Below are 12,152 nucleotides of genomic sequence, written 5' to 3' on the forward strand. Positions count from 1 at the left end.
CTTGGACTCTTATTACCCGTGTAATGTAAAGCAGTTTGGCATTTTTTGCGAGTGTAGTGAAGCAATTACACATACTATTAATGATGCTGCTCGAGCTCTATGTATAAGCAGCATTAATCACTCCTTTAAAGTCTACAAATATTGAGCAGAAAAATGGTGTTTTACATGACATTATGTGATTTAATTGTTTTCACTTCAGTAGTATTGGAGGCCGTCTAGTACTATGGCCCAAACCACAGGAAGGTGAGGCGGAATATTTAACAAGCATTTCAAACGATTCCTATTGTATCGTCATTTGATTAATTATATCATAATTACAAAATTGCAGAGTGAAACAAAATGAGCAATTACTTCAAGGTTAACTGTTTAATTCATTAACAATTGATGTACAACTTGACATCACAGTGTATCCCACACAATACAAAAAAAAATCTGTTAATCATGTATCCGCAGAGAGAGAGAGATCGAGAGAGAGAGAGAGAGAGATAGAAGCTGATACATACCTCCTGTACATGCACTGACTGAGGTGTGACATCACATGTTAAAACTGAAGCTTCTTCTGCCTTTGTTTGAAGATTTTTCTGCAGCTGTTCAGCCTCCACACACACTGTTCACATGCAGACCCCACCCCCACTGTACCCCCCAGGTACAGTGTAATTCTCTGGGAGACATTGACATGCATTATTTGAAATTATCAAACATGTATGACGTCATATTTGATTTAATGCCTTCAGGAAAAAAGTCTACATGGCTTCCATTCTGTTGATGCATGGCGTCTGACTCAGTGGACAGACACATTAGAATAAATTCTTGGGGGGCAAAATCCTTAGGGTTAGGGTTAGGGTTAGTATACATATACTTCTTAGTTATGTGTTTTATAGTGTCAAAGATGTGTTGTAAACTGGCCATGAAAATATGATTTTTTTTACCCCAAATTACACATGTTATCAAACATGACAATGACATGCTACATCATGCCCATGCTCACAGCTCATTCGTACTCTTACTGATATGTAACGACATAAAAAAACATATTGTAGGAAAGATTAAATATTCAATTGCATGTCTGGTAGCGGGATTATATATTAGTAATCTTCTGTATGCGTTGCCTCTCTCATAGAATGCATGTCTGTCAAATGACAGGCTGCAGCAGGCGGAACAATCTCCCGTGGCCGCCGGTTGTCAAATCTGTTGTGCTGCTCACCGGGATGATGTCTGAGACAGAGCAAAGTATCTTAAAGAAATGATTGTGAGCGTGCTGCTTTGCACTCACATTTCATACAGCAGGCATGTCAAACTGATATATGAACTGCCAGCACATCATGTTATATCTCCACATGGTAACCTGCAGCTGACGCAACAACTGCACAGTCTTCCAGCAGCTTTCCGAGAGGTTTTATGAAAATGTCTAACACTAGGTTTTTGAAGCGAACATAAAAAGCTCATCAGCACCCTCTCATTAGAATGTCATTAAATAATACATGACTTTCAACCTCTATGGGCAATCAAGGAGCTGCAGTAACGCTGACAGGTCTGTGGCACAGTGTGCGGTGGCCTATAATTGACAGCGAAAATAAAGTCACAGCGTTCACTATGGAGACAAGTAATCTAGCTAATTAGAGCATACATCCAAGAGAAATGTCTACTTTTGAAGTAATACATCACCAGGCAAGTAATTAAGAGATTTAATTATATGTTTGAGAATGCCAGTGTGATTTGTCACTGGGCTGTTAAAAACTAAAGCAAGGATTTGGGTGGGGGTAAAGAATGGGTCACCAAGTTATAAAAAACAAAATTGTAAAAAGGGAATTAAACATGGGTCATTTCTTTTGGTATATATTTTGGCAGATAAATGACATATGGGTATAAAAAGGTTTGGATTTGTTTCAGTAGATGGCTTCAGCTGGCTGCTTCAAAATGGCCTGTTGTGACTGCAATGTAAGCTTTAGAGGAAAAGCTGCTGATCAAAGTACATCAACTAAAAGTACTTATTTTCACCACTCAGAGGCTCAGCCTGTCTATCAAGGTAACGGAAATTACCTTTAATGAGAAATCTTTCGAGATCGGATGATTTCTTTAAACCAGAGACGTCAAACGCTTTCTCCAATCCTACCAGACTTCATTGACAAAAACCATAACTATACCACAGAGAACACAGGAATGTCCAGTCTACTTCTGCCTTGACCACTTGAACTTTACTATTTTATGATTTTGTGTTTAAAGTGTTAAAACTAAACAGCTAAGGCAGCAATAGACAGTAACTAAAATGTAAAATGTAAAATGACTGTGCCTTTCAATGTGAGTCTGGCAGCTTTAACAGAAAGAATGCTTGTCTTATTGTAAGATTGTCAGAACAGTGATAGAGTAGGAAATCAGGGAGAGAGAGAGAGTGGGGAATGACTTGCTGGAATGGAGCTAGGGCTCCAACTTGGGCCACAAACCTGTATGGCTACAGCCTCCGCACACGGGGCGGTACCAACTGCAGGACTACCAGTACCCCGTTGACAGACAATCTTAATAACAATCTGAGCAGGCCCGTTCACTTTGAAAAGTACATTGACGAGGACCATTTGTTCTGAAAGAATAAGGTGCAGTTCTTAAAGATTGGTCGCAAGCTGAGGCAATTTATTGAGAATTTTCAAACCTTTTGGTGATTTAAAGTCTTTATATGTGATTTTTCACACTTAAATATAATAGAAATCAAGTATAGCCTCTGAAAATAACTCTGAGTCATGACTGTCTACAATGGGTGTAACACCCGAGTCCCACTGTCTGTGATGCTTTCAGAGTTTTCAGAGTCCTATCTTCAGTTTGTTTACATCGCAATTTGTTTAATTGAGGGACTAGAGAAAAGAAGAATAACATACTGTACTCACTGCTTAACTGTGTTTCTAGATCACGCTCATTTCAGGTAAATTTACATGCAGTGTGAAGATACCAGCAGAATAAAGATCGCTAGCATTAGCATGCTAACACAACAATGCACCGCAAGTTGTTTTGGTTTCATGCTGGTGCTCAAGGGCGACATCTACTGGATGAAAAAATCGCATATTAAGCCTTTAAGGTCCAAAGATATGTCAAAAAAGGGCCAAGGTTTTAAAATAATACAAATCCCCTGAAGTACCACATACCATGTCTTAAAAGTACACAGTGAGACCAATAACTTTGCTAAATGATTTAAGGTATCCAGTAAAGAGCAAACTTATTGAACTTTGGATTTTGTTTTGTCTTCCTGTAGGTGATGACCTCCATACATCTCTGAGTGGGATCCTGACAGGCCCAGGAAAACTGCTTTTGTTGGGACGGCCCCCTTTTCCCATAAACCACCTTCACAAGCAAGTTTCAGCGTGGCTCAGCTCCCGTCACTGGACTTTAACTTGGGGACCTGAACCTCACAGATCGCCAATGCTAACAAGGAACTGCCTGCTGCTGTTCCTTTGGATTCTCGTGGACGAAGGCTCAGTCTCCTCTTTTCGTGCACCTTCAACGCCCCTGGGACGGAGCAGGACGGGCAGGGAGCACGCCAGGAGCTTGGTGGGCCCGATGAGGAATGGGGCGGCTGGATTCCAGCGGGTCAAAAGGGGCTGGGTGTGGAACCAGTTCTTCGTGCTGGAGGAGTACATGGGGTCAGACCCACAGTATGTGGGCAAGGTAAAAAGGCTCATTTTTCTCTGATATTTTTATGGTGCAAGAGAGGACATAAATCACGTAGTAAGGAGCTCGGGAGAAATTGAATTGGTGGTAAATGGAGGGAGCGGTAGAACATGAGGGAGATAAAAGATGAGAAAGGGAACAGTAAGAACACTAATATGGAGTAAGTTTAAAGTTTTGTTCTGCTACTTTCTGATGGGAAATTCTGTGAACTTTTTGCAATTGGATAAAACTGCTCAAATATATTTCCAATCTTTTAATCAACTAACAATGATTGCAGTTGCAGCATTTTGCCCCTGGATTTACAGCTTTATCTCACAATGCCCTTGTTGTAAAAGTGTCCCTGCCTGTTAGCGCTTTAAGATACAAATGGTCTCAGGCAAGGGAAGAAAATCCATACATGCTAATTGAGCTGTGCCACCATTTCTATGTTAGAGCAGCCAGACACACATGACATTGAAGTGGTGGGAGAATCGATGGCGTGGTAGAGATAAATTTAAATTACAGCCCTTGTAAAGCTGTCAAAGCATCACGGTTATGAGCCGGAAAAGATGCTGACAACAATGAAAGGCAGCAGAGGAAAAAAAAAAAACACGGCCTGTACTGAGTCCAGACTGAGATATATGCACACATCCCATCAGACACGTTTCTTTTTTGTCCTCTCTCAAACCTTGTCCATCTGCCTTTTTAGTGCCGGATTTTGTATTCTCTGCTGTGGCTTAAGACATTCGTAAGTAAACTCTGTGGGGTTTTAAGGCTAAACTTGTAATTTGGCACTCCTAGCTCACATAGGATAATAGTAAGACTGACTTATCTGCCCCAGTGCCGCCGCAATCAGCCCTGACAAGCCGTGCTGTTTGTGGAAGTCTCAGAGGCTAAAAGCAGGGGGAGGGAGGCGGCTGCCTGCTGCACTCCTAAGTCACTTAATCCTGGGCGGCTGCTCCGCTTCAAAATAATTGACTGATTCTTTGCCGTATGAAAAGCATTTGGAGATGAGATCCGCAGACCTTTGTCAGGACAATCTCAAAAGGATGGTAGCTCTAACAGGAGGAAAGTTAAATGGATAATGGAGACTGGGCGGGCAGGATGTGAGTGACATGTCTTATGTATCACAGAGGCCTATTAAGGATAGTTTTATTTTCAAGGCACATAAATGAACTCTAATGAACCGTGAGTCTTAGTGCAATGAATGCTTGTCCTTTAATACATCAACGTCTAATTGTGGTAATTTATTCACCCTAGAGTGTAAACATGATTTCCATTCATTGACCTGCAGAGTCTCAGAGCTATAGTGCCTCAAGTCACTGCCTGTTTCCTTGACAGTGGCAGGAGTCTGCTTTGGAGCAATTGAGGAAGTCATTTTCAAAATGATTACTAATATTACTTCTTAGGTGCAAGGATTTTTGTCTTTCCGTGACTTGAGCGGCAGAGGTGCCAGGGCTGCTCAATAATGACAAAAATCATGAGCTCAAGCCCGGTCCATATTGAAATCATGATTATTTAACACGCCATCTTGGCTGGAGCTGAATTAAACATGGCACAGCGTGGCTTAGAGGTTTCAGACGCATGGCTTAGAGGTTTCAGACCGGCAAAACCCAAAGTAATATTAGTGAACGAGAGAGCAGGAAGGTAAAATTAGGTGAGGCCAGCCGAGAATACCAGCAGCGGAAATGGTAGACCACATTACCATCCAAAGTTAACCTATTTTAACTTTTTGCCCCGCTGCTGTGACATAAATTACGAATTGCATATTATCTAGCTTCAGCACGCAAGGAGAAAAACACCGGCCCTCAGGTCCTCCAGTAGTGAATCATTTTGCTATCCTACCATTCCATTTGTTTGCTGTCCAGAGGGTGTTTTTAACCATCTGCCTGAGTCCATGTGAATGCAGCGTAAATTAAATGTACCACTATCAAGGAAAGGATTTCCCAATATTTGTAAGAAAAGAAAAACACAGCCCAACAGCTGTTTCTTTCAACATTCATGTAAGCCAAAATGGTAACTTAACTTTTTACATCACCCAGCTCTTGGAAATATTCTTTACTGTACCCTTCTTTTCATTTAGCACCAATGAAGATTGGGAGTTTTCAGTAGTTTAGATTGGTTTGCATGTTTCTTTCAAACTAAAGTTAGTAAAAAGTTGTATTCTCTGCGGTTCCAGATGTAATTTAAAAATCACTAAGCAACACAAACATGATATAAAAGCAGTAATGCTTGTTCTCATGGTCTGTTCTGGTGTTTATCATCTAACACTTTTGCGGTAGCATTTCAGAAACTTTTTGATCTGCTTATATTGGACGCACTGTCTTTTTATGTTAAAAGGTCATGCATAGGTCCCTCAGCCAAGACTGTTAAAAACATTGCAGCTTGGGTTCCATTGTAGAAGGCTTTAATTATGAACGAGCCCATTTAAGTCTCCAGAGTTCGTTGGCTCTGTACATTTATATTCACAGAGACATCATTCTATTCAATTTAATGTATTTTTATACTAAATCCTCTCATCCTTAGGGCTTCTGCCAAACATTGACGATTTAAATTATCAATCGGTAAGCTCCTGTGTGGATTTAGATTCTGTCAGTCATATCATTGAATTATATTGTGTCTGCATTATTTTAAACAGAGCAACACAAGAGAATAGAACAGCAGGCTTCAAACAAACTGATGTTCAAAATCTGACCAACATGACTGATTTACCTCCACCCCTCCATTGACATTGGTTTCATTTTTGGAAATGCTATTTGAGTTGTGATGAGTTGACTTTTTATTTTGAAGCTGTTGTACATTTCTATTAAAACAGCTCAGAGAACTAAATGTTGCATCAATTTAACAGATGTAATGTATGACGGAGAACATTTTGCCAAACTTTAGCAAAAAGTCAGCCCTCATTATATCTGTACATTCGAGATCTTGTGAGCATTGTTTCAACTCTGAAGTCTCTGGGTCAAACTGTTTTGTCAAGCTCTCAAGTTGGTATCTCTTTTTTTTTATTCCCAGTGTGAATTCGCTAACAAAGGAAGACAGTATTATTTAGAATGTTATTCTCTAAACATCATGAGCGCCTTCAAAAGAAAAAATCCATACCAGTTCTGTATCCAAATCCTGACTTTGATGACAAAATATATTATATTTAAACAGTGTTGTATTTAATGCATCACTGCCAACTATAATTGCCACAGTCAAATCCCTACTAATTAGTGCTGGCGATTAAAATTCACATAAGTCACATTTCTAACAAGATGTAGTCATTTTGTTAGTTTTGACAGCATAAAGAATGCAAGCCCAATCCTGGAAGGATGATGGAGTGAAGAATCATAGCGCTTGAATTACAAATTAACTAGTTTCCCCACTAACTGTTGGCGTCCACCTGAAAAGCAGACGGGTACTTGTGGCAAGGGGAACAGAATTACATTGAGTAGCCCAATTGTTTCTTTTTCATTAAAATGTTCTAGACATGATTGCGTGAGTCTCAGACCTCTTTTTTGTTTTACTTAAGGAAGAATTCAGGCACAATGACATGAATCACCTACATAAATAATAAGCCTTTGCTACCTAATGCTAATCTATTTGTCACAAATGCAGCTGAATCCAAATGCAGACCAACAGGTAAGGTGTCAAAAATAACTTTATTTAGAACTTGCAGGGGTGAGGTGTCCAGGGTTGAGGGTAAGGCAGTGAGCTGAAGGTGTCTGGCTGGGAGGCTTTGTTGGCAGTGAGGTGGAATTTGGCAGAAGAAGTCTGAAGTCTTAATGGTAGTTAACAGGACTAAACGGGAGCTGGACTTGTGACTAAACAAACAATGACTGGCACAACAATCCGGCAGACACTGAGTGTTGGTGCAGGGTTCTTGTAGGTGAAGTTGATTGCGGGCAAGTGTGTTGATTGCAAACCCAATGCAGGTGAGCAGAGGGAAGAGGACAGAGTGGAAGGGAGAAGGGGAAAACAAAAACACACAAAGCACTCAGCACTCAGCACTCACACACAACTACTCAGAAAATAAATTAAAAACAAACACACCTCATGCAAACTGAAGTCATGGAGCAGGTACTGTGACACTATTTCACTATTAAACCACAAAAAAAGGCTTTAAAAAATAAGTGATGAGTTTAATAGCGGTCGATTTTTTATTCTTATAAGGAACTTGGAAGTAGATGTTTGAGTCAAGAACTAATATTGATGATTGTGAGATTGAAAAATCATCTTGTGAGTGCACCCTGTTGGTCAGTCACTTTGATAGGTTTTCATTTCCTTAATTAGCTTGAACCTAGGGGGGTATTTTTCACTGCAATTAAAAAAAAAACTGCTGATATATACAGCAATTAAAAATCTTTGATAAGCCATTATTTGTAACTATATCGGACTGATAAATCAGCCCAGCTCTTAATTAGAATCAATACATCGGAATGTTTTTTTTTTTCAAAGCATTTCATTGTTACTTTTTCTGTATCTTTAAATCTTAAGCAATAGACTAAACATTTCCCAAATAAAAAGTTTGGACAACATTTAACATATCATCTTGTTTCTGACATTTTCTTACTTTTTTTTTGTGGTTACTTTCCATTGTTTTTATTTTATTGAAGGACCTAAAATAATCTAAGACATCAAAAATCAGTTACCTAACTTAACATCTAAATCCAGACACAGCTTTTTGGCAGAGTAAGGCGAATGGAACCTGTACAGATGCACAGCCGGCTTCTTTTATGTCTATTTAATTCGTTTTAAAACAAAAAAAAAGAGCTGACAAATGTCTCTTTCTATTTTTAGTCATCACTGTCCTTGTCATTTAGTAATCATATGAGGCCCGTTTAATTAGTATCATTGGAGGGGGATTGTAGAGCTAAGACTTAAAATAACTTGTGATTGTTTGCATGCTCTCTGCTCCACTTTAGATTAATGACTGCAAGCAAAGCAACATTTGTTTTGTGCTATGACACAAGTAGAAAAATATGCCATGTCTGCATTTCCACTTGTTTTGGTGGTATTGTACGACTACAAAGAGAAGATGTTAGAAGAATTTATATTGTGCCTTTTGTATCATTTAATGTATGCGACCTAATTTGAGGATAAAACAGTGTCTAACTATGAAAAACAACAAGTCCAGAATATATATTCATATTGATTTTACACACACACACAGACACACACAGACACACACACACACACACACACACAGACACAGCACTACATCTTAATATTCATACCAGGATTTATCCTTGCTAACGGTTTCTTGGTGAGACAAGCTAAGGTGGTAGATAAACAAACATGTAAGAAACCCTGCAGTCACAACCAGCAGATGCAACTACACTACTTACTTTTTATCCACTTTGCTCCCTGAGGTGAAAACAGGGTCATGGCCAGGCTCAGCAGAGTCTTTAGCACTACGACTGGTCCCTACTGTCAGCATTAATATGTAAGCAGCTGCTCTGAGGTCCTTGCTCAAGAGAAACTGAACTGTTCCTTTTTTTTCAGAAAAGTGTGAATTTCCTTTTTGGGTATTGAGTTGAAATGTCTTAAATCTCTCCACTTAGAATTCTCCGTGGAAGAATTGCACGTAGATGACTAAAATGTACTTTTGAAAGAGCAAAAGTAATGTATCAAACTGTTCAGAGTGAGAATCAGGTCTTTGGAAGTCCCATTGCCATACACAAAATAAACAGGGATGAATAACACACCATTATTTTTTGTTTCCTGTCTTCCTCAACAGTTTTAAAAAGAGATGCATAATTATTCTGTCACTTGAGAAACAAAGAAACCACAACAACATATTGAATAGAAATCACTTTGGAAGCCGACATTTCATATTTAATACAAGCTCTCATGTTGAAAAACTTCAGAAAATCTTCCTTAGACAACAACAGCATTATTGCAGATTAGCAATTAAAGCCCAAAGGGCTTAAGGGGGTTGATGTAACAACCCCTTGCACTCACAATTAGAAAATGCAGAGGCCTTTCCAGTGCTAAGCACTGATTATCTGCAGAAAAAATCTGCCATTAGTGGTGTGGCTGTATATCAAGCGAGGCTGCTTCCTCTCACTCTCTATTAGACTCTCCGCTGAGTTCAGCATCTATTTCTGCAGCGTTTTCTGTTGAGCATCATGACATTCTCCATTTGTGTGTAATGGTCATGAATCGCTGTTTGACATATTTTCGCTCCAATAATTGTAATGTGGCAATTCAGAATCCACTAAAAAAGAAACTGCTTGTCGTTTTGAAGGATGAGGAATATAATGACTGGTTTTCTAGCAGTAGAGGTATAATCAAACGAAAAACATGTCTCAGGCTTTCCATCACTTACATTGGATGGATGAACTTTACAGCACAGCAAAAAAAAATGAAGATAGGATGCCTCATATAATTATAATTTATACAGACCATATCCTGAGCACAATGCATGTACAAGCCTCGATTTGTGGTTTTCATTGCACGAAGGGGCCTAAAAGAGACTGTAAGTCCTCTTTTTGCATAACTTCTTATGATAGATATATTTGCAGCTATTGTTAATTCATACATTCTTATGAAGGTACTAATCATTTTGAGAAGGCATGACATTATTTTAACTTATTCAGGTTCATTGTAGCCTATACTTCCTTTTTAATTGCTTCGTGGAGCCAATAAACTTGTACATTTTTCATTTTTGTTTCAAAAGATATGTCCTTTTACATTGACTTCATCATATCTGCTGAATCTTCTGCTTAGAATTGCTGTGCAAAAACCTGCAACTACTCCTGTAAGTGCTAAATAAGCAGTAAAGCATTTCAGGCCCTATTTACACAGCACCACTTCAGCCTTTTGTTGCTTTTTGGCTTTTTGTTTCACGACAACAGCTTTTTTGTTTACTCGAAAATGCAAGGTATTGAAAACAGGTGTCAAGAGTGTAAACTTTTGAAAACGTCACCATCTCCGTCATCATCTGAACTGGTAATATGCAGCTCCTCTGAAAATGAAGACATTTTGCACAATCACATCACACTTCCAGTCAATAGCCATGTGCAAGTAGGTGGACTACAACAACAATGGTTGACTGGACGTTAAAGAAATGCAGCGGTCTCAGCTGTGAGTATAAAAACGCTGATTGTGGATGATAGCCGAGTTGACTACTGAATCTTGAAGATGTGGTATTTAAGAATAGGTCATACTTCTTCAACAGCTGTTTGATTAGATTTTGAGAGTAGATATAAATGGTGTCTATTCTGAATTGCTATCATTTCTGATGGTTATTTTCTTTGGTGCTTACATCTGGGATGGGGGAAAGCAATCTCCTTGTCCCTTTTATAAAAGTAAAAAAAAAAAAGTCAGTTTGAGAAGTATAGAGGTATTGGACACAGAGCAAAGAATCTAGAAGAGAATGCACAGAACACTTGAACATAGTTATATCCTCTGCAATTCCATCAGTGGGGGTGGACTCAGTTAATGATGACCTGCTGTCAATAATCTTGATGCATCTAAAGATACATCTTTGCATGTCAGAAAGACTCCACTGTTACCTCCCACAGAGAGCGTCACCAGACCCAAGTATGTTTTCTTTTTATATAAGTCATGGGTACATGACAGCTAGGAAATGTGCAAGACTGTCTAAAAAAGAATAGAAAAAAAATAAACATGTGAGGAAAATGCATTGAGGGAAGCAGTCCTAATAAAAAGAAACACCTACCAACACTACAGCCATTAAGTTCAGAAAGCAAACATTATGAGCATAACAGCGCATGCACTGAAGGTTAATGATATATCCAATCAATTTAGGTAGCGTCACACTTAGGGCCTCTGAAAATGAAAGGTAAAAAAGGTCTCTCAGGACCTTTTAATGCAATACAGAGCATGTGATGGCATGCAGTGGCATGCTCGAATGCCCCTTTTCTCACACTCGCAGACAAAAGGTTGCTCATTTGAATACAAGTCAATAAACCACTTTCTCTGGAAAGGGCAGCCCTGTTTTCTCCTACAACTTGTTTATTCCCCCCGCTTCCTGCCTGACAAGAAATGACCATCCCTCTTTTTATTGATGGCTCTTCCTCCTGGTCCCACCCCACACCTGGCTGAGATTTATTACTGATGTGAAGCCCCGCAATTTAATCTTTCAATGAGGACCCATAAGAAGGACATAAAAACCTTTCCAACAAGACGTACGCACCAGGCCCCTACAAAGAGAGATTCCATCATCTGACAATATGAAATTTACCAGCCTTGCTAGTGGATAGCGCGTTCCACGTCGTTAAATATGGTTCAGTTTAAATGCTTAGAAATTTAGCTGTAAAACGCCTGAAAACCTGAAGGGGTCATATAAAAGCAGCAAACCTGTTTATACGCCGTGATGATGATAGCCACCGTTGTATAATACTGCAGCGGGATTTATTGCAAGCAGGCACTTAATTACCATCGACTCCAAAATCAGCGGCTTGATAACTTGATTGCTTCACGCTGTTCTATGCAGGAGATCTATTCAGTGACCTGTCGCTTAGCAAAGCTCCTACACATACAAGACCAAAGGAAAGTGGCACACAATAATC

The 12,152-nt window shown here is 39.3% G+C and overlaps 1 protein-coding gene across 1 annotated transcript in view; it reads left to right on the forward strand.

Annotated features, from left to right (window-relative positions):
* The window catches only part of LOC109992535 (cadherin-12), a 118,531-nt gene that overhangs the window by 42,891 nt on the left and 63,488 nt on the right, over nucleotides 1-12,152 (forward strand). The window contains exon 2 of the mRNA XM_065949041.1: nucleotides 3,239-3,651. Coding sequence (XP_065805113.1) covers nucleotides 3,406-3,651 — 246 coding nt within the window. The 5' untranslated portion in view covers nucleotides 3,239-3,405. The remainder of the gene's footprint in view (nucleotides 1-3,238; nucleotides 3,652-12,152) is intronic.

This window comes from Labrus bergylta, chromosome 20 (assembly GCF_963930695.1).
Source record: "Labrus bergylta chromosome 20, fLabBer1.1, whole genome shotgun sequence".
NCBI lineage: Eukaryota > Metazoa > Chordata > Actinopteri > Labriformes > Labridae > Labrus > Labrus bergylta.